Source organism: Acanthochromis polyacanthus, chromosome 3 (assembly GCF_021347895.1).
Source record: "Acanthochromis polyacanthus isolate Apoly-LR-REF ecotype Palm Island chromosome 3, KAUST_Apoly_ChrSc, whole genome shotgun sequence".
NCBI classification, from domain to species: domain Eukaryota; kingdom Metazoa; phylum Chordata; class Actinopteri; family Pomacentridae; genus Acanthochromis; species Acanthochromis polyacanthus.
The window spans coordinates 19551420-19576491 of NC_067115.1; the positions used below are offsets into that span (position 1 = coordinate 19551420).

At 40.1% G+C, this 25072-nt stretch overlaps 3 protein-coding genes and 1 long non-coding RNA gene across 5 annotated transcripts; 3 read left to right on the forward strand and 1 right to left on the reverse strand.

Annotated features, from left to right (window-relative positions):
* Positions 1–185: 185 nt before the first annotated feature.
* pglyrp2 (peptidoglycan recognition protein 2) lies at positions 186–5477 on the forward strand. The gene is made up of 4 exons (XM_022216836.2): positions 186–443; positions 1877–2737; positions 3890–4100; positions 4778–5477. Exons 1-4 carry the CDS (start codon positions 371–373, stop codon positions 5079–5081), a joined length of 1449 nt encoding a protein of 482 aa, XP_022072528.2. The 5' UTR covers positions 186–370; the 3' UTR covers positions 5082–5477.
* Positions 5478–6377: 900 nt separating this feature from the next.
* Positions 6378–19704, reverse strand: LOC127533082 (uncharacterized). Its single transcript, XR_007940719.1, has 2 exons — positions 19546–19704; positions 6378–7886 (listed from the first exon to the last, which is right to left on the reverse strand). It is a non-coding gene; the product is annotated as an uncharacterized LOC127533082 (long non-coding RNA).
* On the forward strand, positions 8349–12523 carry LOC127533081 (lysozyme g-like). 2 transcript variants are annotated; one of them, XM_051945235.1, is made up of 5 exons: positions 8349–8369; positions 11574–11651; positions 11785–11981; positions 12072–12222; positions 12300–12523. In XM_051945235.1, the coding sequence occupies exons 2-5, from the start codon at positions 11588–11590 to the stop codon at positions 12434–12436; spliced, it is 549 nt and encodes a 182-aa protein (XP_051801195.1). In that variant the 5' UTR covers positions 8349–8369; positions 11574–11587; the 3' UTR covers positions 12437–12523. The 2 variants fall into 2 exon arrangements, with proteins under 2 accessions (XP_051801195.1, XP_051801196.1); XM_051945236.1 differs by lacking the exon at positions 8349–8369 and having other exon boundaries at positions 11540–11651.
* LOC110967290 (lysozyme g-like) lies at positions 17745–24182 on the forward strand. The gene is made up of 6 exons (XM_051945237.1): positions 17745–18011; positions 19879–20027; positions 23233–23310; positions 23444–23640; positions 23731–23881; positions 23959–24182. Exons 2-6 carry the CDS (start codon positions 19982–19984, stop codon positions 24093–24095), a joined length of 609 nt encoding a protein of 202 aa, XP_051801197.1. The 5' UTR covers positions 17745–18011; positions 19879–19981; the 3' UTR covers positions 24096–24182.
* The last annotated feature ends 890 nt before the right edge of the window (positions 24183–25072 follow it).

Below are 25072 nucleotides of genomic sequence, written 5' to 3' on the forward strand. Positions count from 1 at the left end.
TGATTAATAAAGACACACATTTGTAATGAAATTTGTAAAAACCTGTATCGGGCAAACTTTGCTTTGCTCATGACATACTTTTCTGCGCTGTAGACTAAATCAATATTTGGAGCCACAAAGAGTGTACAAAGAGTACTCTTTATTATTGGGACACCAGTGCGCAGTCATGCACCTACACAAATACACCTACACACATCCTCTCAGTTGTACAGAGCACATGCAACCGTGCTAATTAGCTGACATTTTGGGTTGAGGACTTTTGCAGAGGTTCCTTCATTTCTCACAGTTTAGGATTTAGCTGGAACAGAGGAATCCAATTCTGGTCCTTTTGTTGTGCATAAAATAGTATTTTACAACCAGGAGATGCAACATGTCGTTATTTGGAGTGAAGTTTTTTGTTCTGGCATTTTTCTACTTCTTTACTGTCAGCAGCAGGCCAACCGGTAAGAAGAGTTATTTATTTGCATTACTTCTTTGCTAAAGTATGTTGTTTCTTTTTAGTAAAACTTACAGAAAACCTGACACCCTCATTGTTATCTGTAACCTGTAGAATTCTCGACATTGAATATTGCATTTTTTTAATGCGAAAGACAAGCAAACAAACAAAAACATTTCTACAGATTCACCAACTACACATTCAGATATTGAACAATGCTTACATCTGTCCCCAAACATAAAGAAAAATCTCTGGATTTACAAATTTTTAATACATTTTTGGGTGATATTTTAGTAATCTACATTTGTTTTATTTTAGAATATAAAGCTACAAGTTGTCATTTTATTTTGCCTTGTTTTTCTGCATATTATATTTATTTTATTTGCTTCTACAAATGGCTTTATCCTGTCTTACTTTTTGTACATATTGCACTTGGGTCAACTCAGGTCATTGTAAAACATGTAATAGGAATAAACTTGATCGTTAATTTCGAAATTCGGTAAGAGAGAGACAAAGACATAAAAGAGGTTTTTGTTATAAACTTCTAATACTTAGATCTATAAAAACATTGTGGTTTGGTTGAATGCTAGAGTTGTTTTTGAATTTGTGGTCATTCCCTCATCAGTACCAATACAAAGCTATTGGTGTTTTCAATCTGTATATTATAGGATGTGAAGGAAGAACCATGCACATTTTGTGGTCACAGCCGCTTGCCATAAAACCACATCAAGTCAGTGCACTGTGTCAGACGAGCCTGAGGAAAAGGAACAAACTGTAAAACATTCTGGTTATAGAAGGATTTTCTTTATTCAGACAAAAGGGATAAGAAGAGCATTTTCTCTGGTTATAATAACTGCATGTGTCCACTACACATAACTTATTTCCAAAGGTGAAATTCCTCTTCCTCATTCTGTAATTGCGAACCAGTTTACAAAGTCATCTCAGGGCACTTCACATATTAGGTCAAGTCAACAATGAACTCAACAAATCTTATAGATTCCTTTTGATCAAGCTCATTGGTGACAGTGAGTAGAACCAGTATCAGGGAGGACAACCAGGTTTCCAATTTAATTTTGTTTTAATCATGATTAATGGAAAGAAACAGTTTTTACTAAAAAGCAAAACTGAGGGACCAAAGCAAAAAAAAAAATGCTAATGCTGGCCTTACTATTTTAAATGTTAAAACTTCTTTTAATCTTTCTTCTTTCAGCCTCAAAAGTAACTGAACATCACTTTTTTCCCTAATTCATTTTCTCTCAGATTTTTGAAAGTGATTCAAGTTGACATGTGCTGGCAGAACAAATGAGGTCTTAATATGTCTGAGAATTTACACAGACATAATATCATTAATTAATTAAAAACTTAATTTACTGTCTTATTAATACATTGTAATTAACTTCCTTCACTTCCATTTTCTTTTCTCATCTGTGCTGCTGCTAGGTGTCCATCTGCGTAACATGGACAGCTTCATCCGAGCTGTGCGACAGGTTGAAGACTCCAACCCTGGTCTGTCCCCTCTGGCTCTGGTTCGGGCCCTAAGGAGGACCGCCGGCCATGACGATATGATGACCATCCATTTCTTGGGTGGCTCTTATAATCTCACTGACGCTGCGGGTCTAGAGACGGCCATTCTGAATGCCTCGTCCTTCAGCTTTTTTGACAAGGCCATCCACCACATTGTGACCGACCACGGAGAAGAACGAGGGGTGGTTCTCGCTCCAGATGGCACGACAATAGCACTCGCACCCTTATTGCTTGGAATTGAATCAGGGCTTAAAGCCAAGATGGAGGGAACAACAGCTGTTGGGATCTTCCCTCTCACTCTAGGCAGGACTCTGGGCCTGTCATTCCTCAGCCTCCAGGACTTTCCTGCATTTCTTCGCTTGGGGCCTAATGGGTGCTGGGACAATGTGGAGCGCCCGAAGGTGTTCAAGCTGTCTCGGCCTCCCACTCTAGCCACAGATGCCTTGATCAATGGAGGCATGGATGGAGCCATATTGGGCACAAATCTCAGCAATCTGTCTGCATCTGAGCAGCCTCAAGCCCTCAGTGAGATTTTGAAGGGGTACTATAGTTTTGTTCTGAGTGAGGAGCGGGGCCTTGATGCTGTGACCAGCCATGTTAGCCCGAGGCGAAGGGAGCTCTCTAGATCTATTCTGGAGACCCTTGATCTTCACAGCCAGCTGATGGAGACACTGACATTAGTCTGGAAGCTGGAGAAAACAGAATGGATTGCTCTGGACACTGGAGTAAGCAAAGCAATTAAGGATGGATTGAAGACATTTGTGCACAAGTACTGGGGTGAGCTATGAAGTGATTAAAGTGTTTGGGGTCAAAATGGCGCCACAAATAATGATTACTTTCAATCGTCTTGAAATCCACATGCCATAAAATTAGACAATAGTCTTTCTAGAATTTAAAATTGTTACATAAACAAATTACACAAACTGCTAAGTGATAACCACAGCTTGTAAGAAGTACTGTAAAGTGTAATACCACCGATGGCCAGCTGGTGGTTCCAAAAATCTCTGCCTCCAGTAGATTTCTATTCAAAAAGTGTTACTTTCTCTCATGAATTACTAGTAAATACATTAGTTCACATGTCATTAGGATGATATTGGTTAAAGTCACTCCCCCTGATCAGTTTGCTGATGATCTTTTTTAGACATAATTCCATGATCACGTAGAAATATGGCCTGAAAGAGAGATCTGTTTAGGGTGTTACTGGCTTCATAATTAAAGGCTGTTTATTTTCTTAACTATAATGCACATATGTAATTATAACATGAAGTGGAATGTCTACAATGTGTTAGTGAATCTACCAGTGATGCGCTATGCAATTAGTGATGTTTTCCAATCAGGTCTCAGGTGTCACGCTTCATGCTCCACTCTGCTTCCCACAACTGAGTGATTCTAACTCCAACTGGGAAGGATGACATTGTGCACGAAGCCTCTTCTGGCTTCAGTCTTGCAGAATTGCAAAAACACTGAGTGACGTCACTGATTGCTGCATACATTTTATATGCTATTGATGGTAACATCAGGCAGCTTCTGCTTGAAAAAAATATTCATTAAAATACTCAAAACTTCTGGCTCAGCAACAAACAATAAACAGACACAGTTACAGACCAGCTAGAAAGTATAGTGGATGCTAAAAAGGTAGATCTTTCTCTCCGGAGTCGAAACAGATTTAAGAAAATGAAAGATATTTTAACAATTGGCTCATCTCTGTTGGACAAACAAAGTCATTTTATCAGAAGCAGCATTAATGCTTTAGATTTGTAGTACTCATCCATTACTCTAATAGGCCATAACAGTAAGGATAATATCAGCTGTATTGTCTTTGCCAGTTTATGGCTTGTCCTGATCATTGGGTGTAACAGACTCGTTTACAGATTAGGTCTGTAGTGATTTTAGTATCCTAACCCTCATCTTTTCTCCTCCTTTACACAGACTGTCCCCAAATCATCTCTCGCTGTCAGTGGGGGGCAAAACCCCCTCGGGATACACCAATCCCACTGTCTCTTCCCCTTCAATTTCTGTACATTCACCACACCTATGAGCCATCATCGCCCTGTCTATCCTTCACAAAGTGCTCTCGGAACATGAGGTCCATGCAGCGTTTCCACCAGGAGGACCGTGGCTGGAATGACATAGGATACAGGTAACCACTGTTTAAAGGGATAGTTTGACATCCTGGAAAATATGCTGTTTTCCCTTTTTCTGAGATTCAGATGAGAAGGTTCCACTCTTATGTAACTGGGTTGGGTATCAATGAGGAGCCAACTGGCTTCCAACATCTCTTTGAAATCACTAATTATTACACTGTGTCTTCTTGGTGGTCATGTACTGCCTGTGTTGTTGTTTTGACATTTTTATTTCTTATATGATTTCAATATAATGCTTATTAGCTTAGAACTGCTGGTGAAATGATTTTATTTCACATTTAACATGGCCAGGATAGTGGTATCCCCCTGCTTTCAGTGTTTATGCTAAGCTAGGCTAAAAAGCTCCCATCTCTGCCACTATGTACAAACATGAATGTTGTATTGATTTTCCTAACTTAACTAATTCAAAGAAAACAAATGAGCAAATGTCATTCTACACACTGAAGCAGAGATCATTTATATAGCAGTTAATGCTAATAGATGCCTTTGTAAGAATGTGGCTGACTACATGTCAGTTACACTTTTGAAAATACATTTATTCTGATTATCTTGAACCATTTGTGTTACAACACCACCCTCCAATTTTTGCACAAGTATTTGTCAAGTTCCCATCAAACCAGCTACTGTTCACTACGTTCACTGATCATGTGCTGTGATATCTTCGCTCCCTCAGCTTTGTGGTCGGCTCCGACGGTTACATATATGAAGGCAGTGGTTGGAATTTGCGTGGTAGACACACCAGAAACCACAATTCCATCGGGTATGGAGTGTCAATCATTGGTAACTACACCTCCACCCTGCCGTCTCGCCACGCCATGAACCTGCTGCGTCATCGTCTGGTCCAATGTGCTGTAGATGGAGGAGGATTGGCTGCCAACTTCACCATCCACGGCCACAGACAAGTGGTGAACTACACCACCTGCCCTGGAGACGCCCTCTTTTCAGAAATAAGAAACTGGGAACATTTCCAGGGCTGACAACACACCCATAGTCAATCTGAGATTCTTAAACATCAGTAATGATTCTTCAGGGTGTGCTAGCGATTTATTTTAAAGAATTTTAAATTATAGTTTCATTATGAAATGGTTCTTCGGTAATCATCCCGACTCTGGTCCAGTTTATCATTCAACCATAAAGGACTGAACATGAATTCCAGTGTAGGATTGAATTAATTTAATGATGGCTCTCTCTGATCATCCCCACACATGTAAATACAAATAATATTCCCAATAGGAGTAAGACAAACTTTGTTCTTAGGCCATATCAGTGAAATAGACATAATCAACATACAATATTCACTTTATTTCTCCTCTTATGATTTTACATAAAGACAAATCTCCAAAAACAGAAGAATAAAAAGACAAACAATCTTACACCTGTCTTGTTCACTTGTATCAAGTCTTTTACCACTAAAATTTAATGTCAGATACGATATGCAGCTGAAACAAACACACACCGACTTATTTTTTAATTCAAATCAACCTTTGCTTTATCGTGACATTGCTTGGAGGGTCAGACAGAGATGGTGTTGTCCTCTGTGAGATAAAAACAAACAAACAAAAAAACATTATTACAAAAATCCATGTACCCTGGCTTTATGTGTGTACAGGATAGTTATGGAAGGTGGATATTTATAGAATCTGCTGCGTCTACTGACAAACAGTAAACAGAGCGAGGCTTTAGTCAAAGTACACTGAGATAATACTAGAGTAAGTAAATAAAACCCTTAAAACTACAGACACAATAATGTAGAAATCAGTCAAGCTTTACTCAAAGTGCACATGGCAAATAATTTTACAAATAGGGTCAATTCATCCAAAAGAGTTTGTTACACTAAAAAACACTCACATGCACATACGACTCACTTATCTGGTCAATTAAATGAAAAGCGCCATCTAATATCCAAGTGGATGCCTTCAAAAGTGTTTGATGCCGAGTCAGAGAACCTGGATATAAAGCCATTTAAGACTGGTTTTAATGGGAGAGACTGGACTGCCTCACACACAGTCTGTTATTCTGGTGAAAATGAAGAGCTCATTAGATCAACGGAAAGGTCTGACTGTACATGACAGCAGAAGGTAAAAATATGAAGTGGATCAATTATAATACTTGTAGGTTATTGGCCCAGAGCTTTGTTGATATGTTCAAATAATAGTTAACAAAAAGAACCAAAACATTTTTATGTAGCGCGGGAACAGAATGAGGAGCAACTTAACTAAAGTTGAAGAACTACAACCCAGACATTTCCTCAACAAAATATTTTTTAAATGGGAGCACAATTTTATCTGCTGTTCATATGGATTCTCCTACCGTCATGCCTACATTTGGTGTCATATTCAAAAACAGAATGAAAGTCTTTGCAGTAATACACTGATAGAGTTATAGTAGGTTTAAATGTTTGAAGTTGTCCTTTAAGTAATTTAAGTTTGATGCTTTCAAAAGACTTTAATCAATCCTGAAACTTATACAGACCGTTTTACATACACTATCTTTTGAAGTTTTTTCATTTCAAGTGTCCACGTTAAGTCTCATTTCTCTCACAGACAACAGCGCCATCTGCAGGTTGCAGGCAGCTACTGTTTGTCAACAACAAAAGGTTATAACTTGCATATTTTTGGAGTACATATTGAAAGATTGAAAAGTTTTATTCTATTGAAAGATTGAAAAGCTTTATTTTAAATTAATCATTTAATGGAAGAACTTGAACTCCAGAATCATAATGAAGACTGAATAGTGTAACAGTATTTTTTCCACTGAGACTGCTGTGTGAACTGTGCTCGATGTTTGGCCTGTGCATGACTTATCTAACTGAAAAACAACCCATTGCATTGTATCTGAGGGAGTATGTCCCATATGTGGAAGTAACAAACTAACCACAAGGTTCCAGGAGACAGCTGTGTTCCTACTTCCTTTACGCTCCTCTCAAATTTATCCATCCATTCTCTATACACTGCTTTGTCCTCACTAGGGTCGCAGGGGGTGCTGGAGCCTATCACAGCTGACTCGGGTGAAGGCAGGGGACACCCTGGACAGGTTGCCAGTCTATCGCAGGACTACATATACAGACAAACAATCACACACACATTCACACCTACAGGCAATTTTAGAGAGATCAATTAACCTCAGCATATTTTTGGACTGTGGGAGGAAGCCGGAGAAAACCCACGCATGCACAGGGAGAACATGCAAACTCCATGCAGAAAGATCCCAGGCCCACCCCAGGATTTGAACCGGGATCTTCTTGTTGCAAGGCAAAAGTGCTAACCATTACCCCACTGTGCAGCCGCCTAAAAACATATATAACACAATTGGTTTAACTGGTTTATGTGCTTCACTGGTGAGACTGGCACAAAAGTAATTTAACACAAAATCTGGATGGGTGCACAGTGACTTGGACGTTCGTCTTGCAGTTGGAAGATCTCCAGTTTGTGTCCCCGCGTTCCCGGGATCTTTCTGCATGTCTGCAGTTTGCATGTGCTCCCTGTGCATGTGAGTTTTCTCTGGGCACTGACTTCGTCCCACAGTTCAAAGAAATGCTGAGGTTGATTGGTAATTCTAAATTGTTCGTAGGTGTGAAAGTGAGTGTGATTGTTTGTCTCTATATGTAGCCCTGCGGTAGACTGGTGATCTGTCCAGGGTGTCTCCTGCCTTCACTTAATTCAGCTGGGATAGACTCCAGCCCCCTGCTACCCGAATCAGGATTAAGTGGCGTATAAGTAATGGATGGATGGATGAAATCTGGACTTCCTATTAAAACTGCTCACCCAGTTTTGATACATTTACTTTTTTCCACTAAGTAATCAGCATTATTTTGAAGTCTGGTCTAAATAGTTTGTACTTTAATTAAAATTTAAGTATTTTCTGTATTGCACATTTTATCTCTTAAATGTTTGTATTTTTCTCATCCCTTGTTTTTGATTGCTTTTAGTCATCTTAATAAAATCATTTTTAATTATTCTATAAATCGATGTACATTTGATTAACCTTGTCCATACTGATTTGATTACTTAAGCTTTTATTATTTTAATTATACTCACAGTCCACCAGCTGAGCACTGGTTTGTTGGAGTTCACAACAGAAATGAAAGGGTCACTTCTTGTACTATGCACCAAACAGCAGTGCCAGAGTACGCAGCCTTCTTGGAGTCCCGGGCTGATGTTCTGGAAAGGGTGTTGCCAGAGGACTCCATAGTTCTTCTAGGTGACTTCAACGCTGGGCAATGATAGAAAAACATGATTGGGAGGAGCAACCTGCTCAATCTGACCGTGAGTGGTGTTTTTTCTTATTGGACTTCTGTGCTGGTCATGGGTTGGCCACAACAAACACCATGTTCGAGCATAAGATGGCTCGTAAGAGTACTTGGTATCAGAGCATCTTGGGCCATAGGTCAATGATTGACTTTGTAGTTGTGTCATCAGTCCTGCAGCTACATGTCTAGAACCTTCAGGTGAGGAGAGGAGCAGAGCTGTTAATTGATCACCACCTGGTGGTGAGTTGGATTCGATGGCGGGGAAGGCTGCCAGACAGACCTGGTAAACTCAATTGTGTAGTGAGGGTGAGCTGGGAACATCTAGCAGAGGCTCCTATCTGTGGGGTTTTCAACTATAACCTCTGGAAGACTTTCTCCTGCAGCCCTTGGGAGGTTGGGGACACCTCCTACCCACTCACAGAAATCTTCTATTTTTGCATATTTGTCATGCTTAAATGTTTCAGATCATCGAACATTTTTTATGGAACCCAAGAAAACCCAAAATGTAGTTATTAAATGATTATTTGCTGACCTGCTCACATTGCCCTTTGTGAAAAAGTAATTACCCTATTAGCTATCAATCTACCAAATAGCCAAAATTTGGCAATTGGGTTCAGCTTTACCAGCCACACCCATGTATGACTGTCATTCTTGTTAAACCAAAATGTCACTAAATAGAACCTGTCTGGCATTGTGAAGTAGCTAAAGGGTCTGAAAAAGCAGCACATAATGCCACATTCTAAAGAGATTCATGAATAGATGTGAAACAAAGCCATTGGCAGGAATGGCTGGCCTACCAAAATTTCTCCAAGTGCGTGTTGTCATCTAATCCAGGAGGTCACAGAAGAGCCTAAATGAACATCGAAGGATCTGCAGGCCGCACTTGCCTCAGTTAAAGTCAGTGTACATGATTCTATAATAAGGAAAACACTTAGCAAAGTTGTTATCCATTGGAGAGTTGCAAGATGGAAACCACTACTGACCAAAAAGAACATAAAGACTCTTCCGGCTTTTACAAAAAAACATCGAGATGAGCTCCAAGACTTTTGGGACAACATCCTGTGCACTAATGAGTCAAAGGTGGAACTTTTTGGAGGACATGGGTCCCTTTACAGCTGGCTGAAAGTTAATACTGGATTCCACGAGAAGAACATGATAGCAACAGTGAAACGTGGTGATGGTGTAGGGCTGCTTTGCTTCCACAGGACCTGGACTTGTCATAACTGGTGGAGCCATGAATTCTGCTCCAATTCAGAAAATCTTTCTGCAGAATATCTGCCCATCTGTTCATGACTTAAAGCTCAACACAAATGTGTTCTGCAGCATGATAATGATCCAAAGTGCACAAGCAAGTCCACCTCTGAATGACTCAATAAGATCAAAATGAAGGTTGTGGAGTGGCAGAGTCAAAGTTTGGACTTGAATCCAATTTAGATGCTGTGGCAAGATATTCGTATATGCTCGTAAACCATCTAATGTGGCCGAAGTAAATCAATTCTGCAGAGAAGAGTGGAGCAAAATTACCCTGTGGTGATGAAAAAGACTGATTGCATGCTGAAACAAACATCTGACTGTATTTGTTGCTGCAAGGTGTGGCCCAACCAGTTGATAGGTTTATGGCAGGCAATTACTTTTTCACAATGTTGATCTAGACTTTCAATAATTCAATACACCATGTTTTGCAGGTTAACTGTCTAATATTCAATAAATACAAATATTAATTTGATGATCTGGAAATACACACACACAAAAAAAGATTTCTGTATGGCACTGTATATCTCGTGTGGCCTCAGAAAGCCTCGAGATCCCCAGAAAGAACTGGAAAGAGTTGCCAGAGGGAGAGACATCTGGGACGACCCATTACTCCCTTTGAGTCCCGACACTGCAGAAAAAAATGGATGGAATTTTTTAAGACATGTTTATTTTAATTATTTTTAACATGTTTTATTTTATTTATTTTTACATTTGCCTTTGTGTACAGTTTCTACAGATTTCTGTTAGAGTGAGAGGTGCAATGGGATCCTTTTGTGTCAGCATTGTGAGTCAGAGTTTCTTCAGTGTTATATCTGTGCACTGTAAAGTGAAAGTAAAAGTTAATCTGTGCATCAGCCTTCAACTTATGGAATACAACTTTGTGTACTTAATTGCATTGCTGTTATATATAATATACATAACATAGGAGTCTGATTATTAACTTCATGCTGCGCCACATCAGTTACTCTGGTAAAATAAAGAGTTAATATAAAATATAGAATAAAGAATTCATAAGATGAACACAAAAGTTTGACAGCACAAATAACCTCCAACAGAAAGGAAGAAAACAGTCTTATGCAGCACGAGGAACAGAATGAAGAGCGATTTAATTAAAGTTAACTACAATCCAGACTTTTCATCATAAACCATTTTTACATTTTCTCTGCCCTTCATATGGCCTTCTCTGCTGTCATGCTTACACGTTGATTTCATTGTGTTATACATGATGGAGTCAGATTCGAAGACAGAATAAAAGTCTGTTGTAATACACAGAGTCATAGTATAAAAACGTTTAGTTTTCCATTAGGTCGTTAAAGAGTGATGCCTTCAGTTTTGTTGACCCTGAAACACATCTATACTGTATTATATAGATTATATTTAGAATTTCTTCATTTCAGGTATGCACATTAAGCCTTACTGATCACACAAACAGTGAAGGCAGTTTCTTGTAAATCAGCTGCTGTTTCTTTTCTGCAAATGATTAACTGGAGTACAGGCAATATGTGAAAGTCATCCTGAAACTAAAAGTGATAGAGGAAAAGTTTAAATACAGCTGCTCTGCATGTTTGCAGCACAGTGCAGACAGAGACGCTGCATCAAGAGATTGATTCAGATTCAAAGGACCACCAGAGGAGGAAACAGGAACAATGGGTTGGTGCTGTTATGCCGTTGATAAACGTACACTTTCAGCTGTCAATATGTGTGTAGAATAGACTTTTCAGAATTAAAAGTGTGTCTAACCACTGCTTTCTTAGAGGCGTTCATATTTTAAAGCTCAACTATTGTGTGTTATTGTAACAAGCGGAGAATGTGTCTTTTTTTCCCTTTGCTTAATTGTATCTTTGTGTCTTCTGTCTCAAATATATGTGCTGGTTACTGTAGCTCTTGTTTGAGTTTAATATGTAAATGGTTATGTAGCGACACCTTCTGTTCCAATATTGATCTCTAATGACTGAAATATTTACAGGTTATGGAAACATCATGCGTGTTGAAACTTCTGGAGCTTCATGGGCAACAGCTCAGCAGGACGGGCCAAGCGAGTCAGGTAAATGCTGTAGAAACACAATCTGTGATAAAAGTTTTAATCTGAAGCATTTTTATAAGCATGGACATGGAATCATGCAGATGAAATTTTGACACTGAGGCCTAATTCCTGCTGTCTGATTTTTCTCTAAAAGGTGTGAGAGCATCACACAAGATGGCACAGACCGATTCTGACAGAATGGAGAAATACAGATCAAAAATCAATGCAGTGGGAAGAAAGAAAGGTGTTGACCCAGCTCTCATTGCTGCCATCATCTCCAGAGAGTCCAGGGCTGGAAATGCGCTTCACAACGGCTGGGGAGATCATGGCAACGCCTGGGGACTGATGCAGGTTGAGAGATAATCTCACTGCTTTACTCATACTTTGTTGGCAGAGCCTCACTGAGCCTTAACCACATCCTGTTTCTTCTCCATCTCTTAGGTTGACGTCAATCCAAATGGAGGTGGACACACCGCTCGAGGTGCCTGGGACAGTGAGGAACATCTCTCCCAAGCCACCGGCATCCTGACTGATTTTATTGGTCTGATCCAAAAAAAGTTTCCCAGCTGGACCAGTGAGCAGCAGCTGAAAGGTTTGTTTTACCGAATTAGTAAACTCATATTTATCGGCTCCTCTGATCAGTTTATTAGTTCTCATTTGTCTCTCCAGGGGGGATAGCAGCCTACAACATGGGGGATAGAAACGTCCACTCCTATGAGAACGTGGATGGGGCCACAACAGGAGGAGACTACTCCAATGATGTTGTTGCCAGAGCTCAGTGGTACAAAACTTATGGTGGCTTTTAACAGCTGAAACTGCCAGACATGTCTGAGAAGTCATGAAAGAAATGTCTATATAATGTGTCGACCTGAATAAACATAATGCAACTCAAACTGTGTCTCTGTTCACTTGTTTCATTTTGATGTGACATAATTTCTGCAGGGTTCAGATTTTAAAGACCTTAGTCTAAATTATCTGTACTTTTATTATTATATTACTATTATAAATTTTAATATATTAAAATTAAATAAATATTAATTTTAATAAATCTTAAAATATATTAATATAAATTTGCTGACATCTTCATTTTTTATTTATTGTATTGCTCATCTCTAAAATGCTTGTATTTTCAGTCCTCTTCGTCAATCAGTTTTAATTTTTCTATAAATCAGTGTACACTTGATCAAACTCAACTGCAGTGATTTGATCTTACATTTTTAGTAGATATTTTTTGTATGTTTTATTTGTATTTCTTTTTTCATGTGCCTTTGTGTAGAAGATGGCTCATAAATAAACTTGCACTTTTGCTTTCTATTAGCAGCTGTTTGTAATTTTATGTGCAAGTAAAGCCTGAACCTATTCTCTCAAGATTAAATGATACATAATGGCCCTGCTTATTGGGCGTAGTGTGATCACTTGCTGTGATAATTTGCAGAAAAGGAGAAGGTAATGTCCACTGCAACTGTAAACTGCACACCTGTTGAAGTAACATCTGGAGTCTGATCATTAACTTAATGCTGCACCACATCAGGTTTTTACAGTTTGTTAGGGCTGCTGTTCTAGTGAGAGGTGACACTGAACCCTGTTGTGTCACCAGAACGAGTCAAAGCTCAATTTCTTCAGTGTTAAATCTGCATACTGCAGAGTGAAAGTAAAAGTTCATCTGTGCATCAACCTCAGAGACTGGAATGTACAGCCCACAAGGGAAATAAATAGTGGATTTAGTAACTTTTCAGTTTAGAGTGGCCTTTGCAATACATCACAAATATAAAACATTTTACATGAGCAAATCTTGGAATTCTTAAACAGGAACACTGATATAGGGGGGTCAGAGAAACCAGGTGCAGACACAGAAACAAGGAGACAGGAGGAAGATAGGGAAGGGCTGTATTAAATAAAACAAAAGTTACAACAACACAGAAGGGAAACTGGATTGAGGGGGGGAAAACAAGACCAAACTTTCTACAAATTCACAACAAACAAAACAAAAACTAACGCAGAACCAGCTAAGCTAACCAGAACAGGCACTCACAAGAATGGGGAGGCAGGCTTGGGGAAAACAGAGTCTGTGTGACTGAGGCAGACAGGAAACAAAGAACAGGGACTGGTGGGAATCCAGAGGGGAGAGCTGAAGCAGTCAAGAGGCAAGCAGTGCTCTGTGGGGAAAACAGAATCCATCAGAGGTTCAGCATCTTTGGTCCAGCAGGGAGTGAGTGAAAGAACAGAGCTTCAATAGCTGGAGGTGAGGTAGAGAACAGGTGAGTGTAGTGAACTAATTACTGCAGCTGATGAATGTCACTGCAATCAGCAAAGTGCAGGCAGGTGAGCAAGACAAGGGAGGCAGACAGACAGACGCAGAGACCAACAGAGGGAGCCACAGGGAGAGAGATGACAGGATGAGTGAGAGAAAGGCAAGAGAGACAGATGACAAAGACAGGAAGAAGAGACAAGAAGGGAGGAGGAAGGAGAAAAATAGGGGCTAGAGCAGGGATCAAAAAAGTACTCAGAGAGTGCAACATTCTGCCAAGGCTGCTCAGTCATTGTATCATTTTCAACAGCTGAAATCTTGAAAGAATTTGTGACAGAAATCACGAAACTATAGAACGTGGCCATTTAATATAGATGTACCCTCAAACAAAATGACCTTTGACCATTGTGTCATTTCCAACGATTTAAATCTTTAATATAAAATTACCTTGCGGTGAACACAGGCATGTGTTATGCATGTCTACATTATGTACGGATACTGAATCACGTGACTTATATACGTAATTGAACTGATGGGACTTGGAAACACCCCCACAACTGAATCAGTTGTTCCTTGTATGATTTCCAACAGTGCCGATAAGTCAGCAATGGTGGATTTGTAGTAGGATCGAAATCATGTGATCGTCAGCAGGCAGCTGATGTAGCCTTCATTTGTTGTCATAGCTACATTTGACTCCGTGACACTATGTCACAACGATACAGAAATCTTTAACAAATCCGTGGATCCAAACTATAAGCCGGATCAGTGTCAAAATCTAATCAGGTGGTCCTTATTTCATTTGCGACCCTCCCTGAAAGTTTCATCCAAATCCGTTTGTCTGTATTTGAGTAATATTGCTAACAAACAGATAAACAGATGGACAGCCATACGTAGATCGTCACATAACTCCACTGCGTTCCTTGATGGAGTAACAAACAGGCTACTTAATGACGAGTTAAAACATAGTTTGTGTCTGACACAATAGCTTTAGTACACAATAGCTTTAGTACACAATAGACGACTTCAAAAATGCTTAGAATATTCAACAAAACCATTTACAACTGGCATTCTTGTTGTGACTGTCATTCACCATAGTGAGAAATACTGTTACAGTGAACCCTCGCTATAACGCGGTTCACCTTTCACGGCTTCGCTGTTTCACGGATTTTTTTAGGGCAGTTTATTTTTATGCTTTTTTTAAACAGCGCATTGTGTTCTGCATCCTGATTGGCTAAGGGACTGACCAACGTGAACCGTCTCCGAGCCTGGTCTCCTCTGCCATACAGGCCAGCGCTGCCTGCTGTGGAGCGCTGGATCATTTCTCTCCTTGGTCTCCATGTAGTGAGACACCCTGAAAGACGGAGCCGACAGAGCAGCCTTCTTTTCCCCCGCCGTCAACCGGACAGTGGACGTGGTCCCCAGCCGTCTCTGGCCACCGCAGCCGCGCTCCCCAGGAGAAGAGCACTGGCGCCAGCCTTCCCCACCTCCGACTGCTCCGATTGATTCAGCCGGCCCGCTCTCTGAGGCAAGAGTACCGCCGCGGCGTCCACCTGGCTGCAGCTGCAGCGCTCCCCCAAGTGCAGTATTGTATAATAACTGTAAAAAAAATAAAGCTGACTACTTCACGGATTTCACCTATCGCGGGTTCTTTTTGGAACGTAACCCCCGTGATAAACGAGGGTTCACTGTACTTCCTTTGGCACACCATGGCTCCTAGAAGTGCAGCCTCTGGGTCTGCAGACATACCATAGACGGTATAATAGTTGGTTAGCTTATGTACCACCACCAATATGCTGGTAATTGGGATTATAGACACAGGGATGAAATTTTAATGTCAAAACAGCATCCCACGAATCCAGGGAGGTTGTCTGCTGATGGACACCCAAACTGCAACAGGTAAGGGGATATATGCTGTAACCCACACACATTTTCAAAGCTGTACAGATCGTCACACTGCACCCTGACTGAGTGGAGAGGAAACAATTGGTGAATTCATCCAAAATGGGTGTTTATAGGTAACCTATGGGGTGTGACCAGGCAAGTGGGCGTATCTTAAAGAAGGATCAGGTACCCCAGGAAGAGCTGAGAGGTCATTCTCTGTACAAATAATATGATATGTACCTGTGTGGAGAGTTAGTCTCAAAATGATAGCGAAAAGAATGACGAATTGCTGAATTAAAGCTAAAGAATTACAACTCAGACTTTTCCTCAAATTTTTTTTCAAATAGGAACATAATTTTCTCTGCCTTTCGTAGTGGTTAGCACTTTCGCCTTGCAGCAAGAAGATCCCTGGTTTGAGTTCCGGCCTGAGCCCAGGATCTTTCTGCATGGAGTTTGCATGTTCTCCCTCCCTGTGCATGCGTGGGTTTTCTCCGGGCACTCCGGCTTTCTCCCTGAGGTTAATTGATAACTCTAAATTGTCCGTAGGTGTGAATGTGAGTGTGATTGTTTGTCTGTATATGTAGCCCTGTGACAGACTGGCGACCTGTCCAGGGTGTCCCCTGCCTTCGCCCGAGTCAGCTGGGATAGGCTCCAGCACCCCCTGTGACCCTAGTGAGGATAAAGAGGTGTACAGAGAATGGATGGATGGATCTTTTGAACTTTTTTCCTTCATTTCAGGTGTTCATGCTATGCCTTATTTGTCACACAGACAACAGCGCCATCTGCAGGCTTTGGGCAATTAGTGTTTCACAACAACAACACCCATCATTGGTATATTGTCAGAATAAGTATTAAAAGTTTAGTCTAAGGCTGAATCCCAAACCGCCCCCTACACACTATCCCTACACACTATCCCTCCGTTTGCGCGTTCCCGTGGAGGGTCCTCCATATTAAGGGCCGTCCCAAACCGCGTAGTGCGGAGGGAGAGTGGACTGTTCAGCCCTTAAATAGCGAGTCTGCATCGATGTTCACTCCGGACAATTTTTTCAGGAAGTGCAACGTCGAAATGGAGGAGGAAACAACATATTGATGTAAGTTCCACATGCATCCATTATTTCTCTCGATCACACAACTTTTCTGGAAAGATGTTTACAGCTGGCTGAATATTGACTTAAACAATTCTTTGTTTAATAAGCTGCAGGTGATGGTTTATATGGATGGTCTGCCAAAAAACATTTCTAAAATGGTGAACATTATTTGCATTATGGGGAAGTATCATATACATCAAAGTAAATGGAAAAACTGTAAACCCTCTATAATCTGCTTTAAAAATGATCTATTATCCTTAAAGATACTGTCAGAAGTAAATCAGTCTTTATGCGATTTATATGAAACCTGATTAAAGTCTCTTGTTTTCTAAATTATAATCCTGTGTAATGTAACCACACTTAATAACTTTAAGTCATTAACCCCTATTATTGGATTATTTTGTTTTAATTTTTTTTTAAAGTTAAAATGCATTTTGTTCATGTAAAGGAATGTCTTATCTACCTGTCATTATATTCAGAAAGCTTGCTAGGTTCAGATGTAAGCAGATTTGTAAATGGAAATGTGAGTTTATTTTCTTCTTGTTATTGTTCTTTTTTTGTTATATTAATTAAATTGTGGAATAAAGACCTTAATAATTTTTAAAAAAAAAAAAACACTGACAGAACATCACAAAAATAGTGGTGTAAAAAGATAAATCAAAAGAAATAAATCGTCTTCTCTGCTGACGTTTGATTTAATTGTGCACCCCCTGACACCTTAAAATTTGAACACAACTGACAGAATTCATTTATTGGATTTGAAATGCCAGACAATAGGATTGGAAAAAATGTGAGTGAAAAAAAGCGGGATGCTTTCGTCTTCTGGAAGCAGCAGCGATCCTTGTTAGTTGCAACCTGTGCCACAGCGGTACAGCCATGCACAGTAGGCATCTTTGTGTTACCATGGCGATGACGTCTTCCGTTTTCCGGTGAGGCGACAGGGCGTCCCATTCCTGACGATCGTATTTATACCCTCCCCCTTCAATAATAGGTGCCCTCCACAGCTGCGAGTGTGACTTCTTTTGGAGTGACACTCGGTAGTGGAGGGGGAGTGTGTAGGGGGCGGTTTGGGATTCAGCCTAAATGACAAAGTTAATGGAAGAATTTTAACTCCAGGATTAAAAAACTGGCCATAAAAAGGATTTGTAGGAAGGCATTTCCAGAGTAAGTAGCCTTTGCACATGTACATCTATACAGGCAAGCAAGCGCTAAGCCTTTAATCTCACTGATGTTTTTCCAGTATTGTGATGAGCACATGGATTGTGTTGTGCCTGTCACACCCAGCCAATTTCTTACAAATCAGCTGTTTCTTCCTCTTTTTGTTCCTGGTCACCCTCTGCAGGCAAAAAACAGAACAGCAGGGAATATAAGGAAGTCTTACATAAACTGAAAGTGAACGAACAGGTTCAAATACAGCCGTTCTGCATGTTTGCAGCACAGTGCAGACAGACAGACGCGGCATCAAGAGCTCCTGTATTCACATTCAAAGGACCACCAGAGGAGGAAACATGCATATTTTTGGAGTACATATTGAAAGATTGAAAAGTTTAATTCTATTGAAAGATTGAAGAGCTTTACTCTAAATTAATCATTTAATGGAAGAACTTGAACTCCAGAATCATAATGAAGACTGAATAGTGTAACAGTATTTTTTCCACTGAGACTGCTGTGTGAACTGTGCTCGATGTTTGACCTGTGCATGACTTATCTAACTGAAAAACAACCCATTGCATTGTATCTGAGGGAGTATGTCCCATATGTGGAAGTAACAAACTAACCACAAGGTTCCAGGAGACAGCTGTGTTCCTACTTCCTTTACGCTCTCTCAAATTTATCCATCCATTCTCTATACACCGCTTTATCCTCACTAGGGTCGCAGGGGATGCTGGAGCCTATCACAGCTGACTCGGGTGAAGGCAGGGGACACCCTGGACAGGTCGCCAGTCTATCGCAGGACTACATATACAGACAAACAATCACGCACACATTCACACCTACAGGCAATTTTAGAGTGATCAATTAACCTCAGCATATTTTTGGACTGTGGGAGGAAGCCGGAGAAAACCCACGCATGCACAGGGAGAACATGCAAACTCCGTGCAGAAAGATCCCAGGCCCACCCCAGGATTTGAACTGGGATCTTCTTGTTGCAAGGCAAAAGTGCTAACCATTACCCCACTGTGCAGCCGCCTAAAAACATATATAACACAATTGGTTTAACTGGTTTATGTGCTTCACTGGTGAGACTGGCACAAAAGTAATTTAACACAAAATCTGGATGGGTGCACAGTGACTTGGATGTTCGTCTTGCAGTTGGAAGATCTCCAGTTTGTGTCCCCGCGTTCCCGGGATCTTTCTGCATGTCTGCAGTTTGCATGTGCTCCCTGTGCATGTGAGTTTTCTCTGGGCACTGACTTCGTCCCACAGTTCAAAGAAATGCTGAGGTTGATTGGTAATTCTAAATTGTTCGTAGGTGTGAAAGTGAGTGTGAATGTTTGTCTCTATATGTAGCCCTGCGGTAGACTGGTGATCTGTCCAGGGTGTCTCCTGCCTTCACTTAATTCAGCTGGGATAGACTCCAGCCCCCTGCTACCCGAATCAGGATTAAGTGGCGTATAAGTAATGGATGGATGGATGGATGGATGGATGAAATCTGGACTTCCTATTAAAACTGCTCACCCAGTTTTGATACATTTACTTTTTTTCCACTAAGTAATCAGCATTATTTTGAAGTCTGGTCTAAATAGTTTGTACTTTAATTAAAATTTAAGTATTTTCTGTATTGCACATTTTATCTCTTAAATGTTTGTATTTTTCTCATCCCTTGTTTTTGATTGCTTTTAGTCATCTTAATAAAATCATTTTAATTATTCTATAAATCGATGTACATTTGATTAACCTTGTCCATACTGATTTGATTACTTAAGCTTTTATTATTTTAATTATACTCACAGTCCACCAGCTGAGCACTGGTTTGTTGGAGTTCACAGCAGAAATGAAAGGGTCGCTTCTTGTACTATGCACCAAACAGCAGTGCCAGAGTACGCAGCCTTCTTGGAGTCCCGGGCTGATGTTCTGGAAAGGGTGTTGCCAGAGGACTCCATAGTTCTTCTAGGTGACTTCAACGCTGGGCAATGATAGAAAAACATGATTGGGAGGAGCGACCTGCTCAATCTGACCGTGAGTGGTGTTTTTTCTTATTGGACTTCTGTGCTGGTCATGGGTTGGCCACAACAAACACCATGTTCGAGCATAAGATGGCTCGTAAGAGTACTTGGTATCAGAGCATCTTGGGCCATAGGTCAATGATTGACTTTGTAGTTGTGTCATCAGTCCTGCAGCTACATGTCAAGAACCTTCAGGTGAGGAAAGGAGCAGAGCTGTTAACTGATCACCACCTGGTGGTGAGTTGAATTCGATGGCGGGGAAGGCTGCCAGACAGACCTGGTAAACTCAATTGTGTAGTGAGGGTGAGCTGGGAACATCTAGCAGAGGCTCCTATCTGTGGGGTTTTCAACTATAACCTCTGGAAGACTTTCTCCTGCAGCCCTTGGGAGGTTGGGGACACCTCCTACCCACTCACAGAAATCTTCTATTTTTGCATATTTGTCATGCTTAAATGTTTCAGATCATCGAACATTTTTTATGGAACCCAAGAAAACCCAAAATGTAGTTATTAAATGATTATTTGCTGACCTGCTCACATTGCCCTTTGTGAAAAAGTAATTACCCTATATTAGCTATCAATCTACCAAATAGCCAAAATTTGGCAATTGGGTTCAGCTTTACCAGCCACACCCATGTATGACTGTCATTCTTGTTAAACCAAAATGTCACTAAATAGAACCTGTCTGGCATTGTGAAGTAGCTAAAGGGTCTGAAAAAGCAGCACATAATGCCACATTCTAAAGAGATTCATGAATAGATGTGAAACAAAGCCATTGGCAGGAATGGCTGGCCTACCAAAATTTCTCCAAGTGCGTGTTGTCATCTAATCCAGGAGGTCACAGAAGAGCCTAAATGAACATCAAAGGATCTGCAGGCCGCACTTGCCTCAGTTAAAGTCAGTGTACATGATTCTATAATAAGGAAAACACTTAGCAAAGTTGTTATCCATTGGAGAGTTGCAAGATGGAAACCACTACTGACTAAAAAGAACATAAAGACTCTTCCGGCTTTTACAAAAAAACATCGACATGAGCTCCAAGACTTTTGGGACAACATCCTGTGGACTAATGAGTCAAAGGTGGAACTTTTTGGAGGACATGGGTCCCTTTACAGCTGGCTGAAAGTTAATACTGGATTCCACGAGAAGAACATGATAGCAACAGTGAAACGTGGTGATGGTGTAGGGCTGCTTTGCTTCCACAGGACCTGGACTTGTCATAACTGGTGGAGCCATGAATTCTGCTCCAATTCAGAAAATCTTTCTGCAGAATATCTGCCCATCTGTTCATGACTTAAAGCTCAACACAAATGTGTTCTGCAGCATGATAATGATCCAAAGTGCACAAGCAAGTCCACCTCTGAATGACTCAATAAGATCAAAATGAAGGTTGTGGAGTGGCAGAGTCAAAGTTTGGACTTGAATCCAATTTAGATGCTGTGGCAAGATATTCGTATATGCTCGTAAACCATCTAATGTGGCCGAAGTAAATCAATTCTGCAGAGAAGAGTGGAGCAAAATTACCCTGTGGTGATGAAAAAGACTGATTGCATGCTGAAACAAACATCTGACTGTATTTGTTGCTGCAAGGTGTGGCCCAACCAGTTGATAGGTTTATGGCAGGCAATTACTTTTTCACAATGTTGATCTAGACTTTCAATAATTCAATACACCATGTTTTGCAGGTTAACTGTCTAATATTCAATAAATACAAATATTAATTTGATGATCTGGAAATACACACACAAAAAAAAGATTTCTGTATGGCACTGTATATCTCGTGTGGCCTCAGAAAGCCTCGAGATCCCCAGAAAGAACTGGAAAGAGTTGCCAGAGGGAGAGACATCTGGGACGACCCATTACTCCCTTTGAGTCCCGACACTGCAGAAAAAAATGGATGGAATTTTTTAAGACATGTTTATTTTAATTATTTTTAACATGTTTTATTTTATTTATTTTTACATTTGCCTTTGTGTACAGTTTCTACAGATTTCTGTTAGAGTGAGAGGTGCAATGGGATCCTTTTGTGTCAGCATTGTGAGTCAGAGTTTCTTCAGTGTTATATCTGTGCACTGTAAAGTGAAAGTAAAAGTTAATCTGTGCATCAGCCTTCAACTTATGGAATACAACTTTGCGTACTTAATTGCATTGCTGTTATATACAATATAGATAACATAGGAGTCTGATTATTAACTTCATGCTGCGCCACATCAGTTACTCTGGTAAAATAAAGAGTTAATATAAAATATAGAATAAAGAATTCATAAGATGAACACAAAAGTTTGACAGCACAAATAACCTCCAACAGAAAGGAAGAAAACAGTCTTATGCAGCACGAGGAACAGAATGAAGAGCGATTTAATTAAAGTTAACTACAATCCAGACTTTTCATCATAAACCATTTTTACATTTTCTCTGCCCTTCATATGGCCTTCTCTGCTGTCATGCTTACACGTTGATTTCATTGTGTTATACATGATGGAGTCAGATTCGAAGACAGAATAAAAGTCTGTTGTAATACACAGAGTCATAGTATAAAAACGTTTAGTTTTCCATTAGGTCGTTAAAGAGTGATGCCTTCAGTTTTGTTGACCCTGAAACACATCTATACTGTATTATATAGATTATATTTAGAATTTCTTCATTTCAGGTATGCACATTAAGCCTTACTGATCACACAAACAGTGAAGGCAGTTTCTTGTAAATCAGCTGCTGTTTCTTTTCTGCAAATGATTAACTGGAGTACAGGCAATATGTGAAAGTCATCCTGAAACTAAAAGTGATAGAGGAAAAGTTTAAATACAGCTGCTCTGCATGTTTGCAGCACAGTGCAGACAGAGACGCTGCATCAAGAGATTGATTCAGATTCAAAGGACCACCAGAGGAGGAAACAGGAACAATGGGTTGGTGCTGTTATGCCGTTGATAAACGTACACTTTCAGCTGTCAATATGTGTGTAGAATAGACTTTTCAGAATTAAAAGTGTGTCTAACCACTGCTTTCTTAGAGGCGTTCATATTTTAAAGCTCAACTATTGTGTGTTATTGTAACAAGCGGAGAATGTGTCTTTTTTTCCCTTTGCTTAATTGTATCTTTGTGTCTTCTGTCTCAAATATATGTGCTGGTTACTGTAGCTCTTGTTTGAGTTTAATATGTAAATGGTTATGTAGCGACACCTTCTGTTCCAATATTGATCTCTAATGACTGAAATATTTACAGGTTATGGAAACATCATGCGTGTTGAAACTTCTGGAGCTTCATGGGCAACAGCTCAGCAGGACGGGCCAAGCGAGTCAGGTAAATGCTGTAGAAACACAATCTGTGATAAAAGTTTTAATCTGAAGCATTTTTATAAGCATGGACATGGAATCATGCAGATGAAATTTTGACACTGAGGCCTAATTCCTGCTGTCTGATTTTTCTCTAAAAGGTGTGAGAGCATCACACAAGATGGCACAGACCGATTCTGACAGAATGGAGAAATACAGATCAAAAATCAATGCAGTGGGAAGAAAGAAAGGTGTTGACCCAGCTCTCATTGCTGCCATCATCTCCAGAGAGTCCAGGGCTGGAAATGCGCTTCACAACGGCTGGGGAGATCATGGCAACGCCTGGGGACTGATGCAGGTTGAGAGATAATCTCACTGCTTTACTCATACTTTGTTGGCAGAGCCTCACTGAGCCTTAACCACATCCTGTTTCTTCTCCATCTCTTAGGTTGACGTCAATCCAAATGGAGGTGGACACACCGCTCGAGGTGCCTGGGACAGTGAGGAACATCTCTCCCAAGCCACCGGCATCCTGACTGATTTTATTGGTCTGATCCAAAAAAAGTTTCCCAGCTGGACCAGTGAGCAGCAGCTGAAAGGTTTGTTTTACCGAATTAGTAAACTCATATTTATCGGCTCCTCTGATCAGTTTATTAGTTCTCATTTGTCTCTCCAGGGGGGATAGCAGCCTACAACATGGGGGATAGAAACGTCCACTCCTATGAGAACGTGGATGGGGCCACAACAGGAGGAGACTACTCCAATGATGTTGTTGCCAGAGCTCAGTGGTACAAAACTTATGGTGGCTTTTAACAGCTGAAACTGCCAGACATGTCTGAGAAGTCATGAAAGAAATGTCTATATAATGTGTCGACCTGAATAAACATAATGCAACTCAAACTGTGTCTCTGTTCACTTGTTTCATTTTGATGTGACATAATTTCTGCAGGGTTCAGATTTTAAAGACCTTAGTCTAAATTATCTGTACTTTTATTATTATATTACTATTATAAATTTTAATATATTAAAATTAAATAAATATTAATTTTAATAAATCTTAAAATATATTAATATAAATTTGCTGACATCTTCATTTTTTATTTATTGTATTGCTCATCTCTAAAATGCTTGTATTTTCAGTCCTCTTCGTCAATCAGTTTTAATTTTTCTATAAATCAGTGTACACTTGATCAAACTCAACTGCAGTGATTTGATCTTACATTTTTAGTAGATATTTTTTGTATGTTTTATTTGTATTTCTTTTTCATGTGCCTTTGTGTAGAAGATGGCTCATAAATAAACTTGCACTTTTGCTTTCTATTAGCAGCTGTTTGTAATTTTATGTGCAAGTAAAGCCTGAACCTATTCTCTCAAGATTAAATGATACATAATGGCCCTGCTTATTGGGCGTAGTGTGATCACTTGCTGTGATAATTTGCAGAAAAGGAGAAGGTAATGTCCACTGCAACTGTAAACTGCACACCTGTTGAAGTAACATCTGGAGTCTGATCATTAACTTAATGCTGCACCACATCAGGTTTTTACAGTTTGTTAGGGCTGCTGTTCTAGTGAGAGGTGACACTGAACCCTGTTGTGTCACCAGAACGAGTCAAAGCTCAATTTCTTCAGTGTTAAATCTGCATACTGCAGAGTGAAAGTAAAAGTTCATCTGTGCATCAACCTCAGAGACTGGAATGTACAGCCCACAAGGGAAATAAATAGTGGATTTAGTAACTTTTCAGTTTAGAGTGGCCTTTGCAATACATCACAAATATAAAACATTTTACATG

Coding starts and splice junctions, on each gene's coding strand:
- LOC110967290 (XM_051945237.1), top strand. CDS start 19,982: ATGATAGAAAAACATGATTGGGAGGAGCGACCTGCTCAATCTGACC. Junction 20,028..23,232: donor GCGACCTGCTCAATCTGACC/GTGAGTGGTGTT, acceptor AAATATTTACAG/GTTATGGAAACATCATGCGT. Junction 23,882..23,958: donor CAGTGAGCAGCAGCTGAAAG/GTTTGTTTTACC, acceptor TTGTCTCTCCAG/GGGGGATAGCAGCCTACAAC.
- LOC127533081 (XM_051945236.1), top strand. CDS start 11,555: ATGACTGAAATATTTACAGGTTATGGAAACATCATGCGTGTTGAAACT. Junction 11,652..11,784: donor GGACGGGCCAAGCGAGTCAG/GTAAATGCTGTA, acceptor TTTCTCTAAAAG/GTGTGAGAGCATCACACAAG. Junction 12,223..12,299: donor CAGTGAGCAGCAGCTGAAAG/GTTTGTTTTACC, acceptor TTGTCTCTCCAG/GGGGGATAGCAGCCTACAAC.
- pglyrp2 (XM_022216836.2), top strand. CDS start 371: ATGTCGTTATTTGGAGTGAAGTTTTTTGTTCTGGCATTTTTCTACTTC. Junction 444..1,876: donor TGTCAGCAGCAGGCCAACCG/GTAAGAAGAGTT, acceptor TGCTGCTGCTAG/GTGTCCATCTGCGTAACATG. Junction 2,738..3,889: donor ATTTGTGCACAAGTACTGGG/GTGAGCTATGAA, acceptor TCCTTTACACAG/ACTGTCCCCAAATCATCTCT.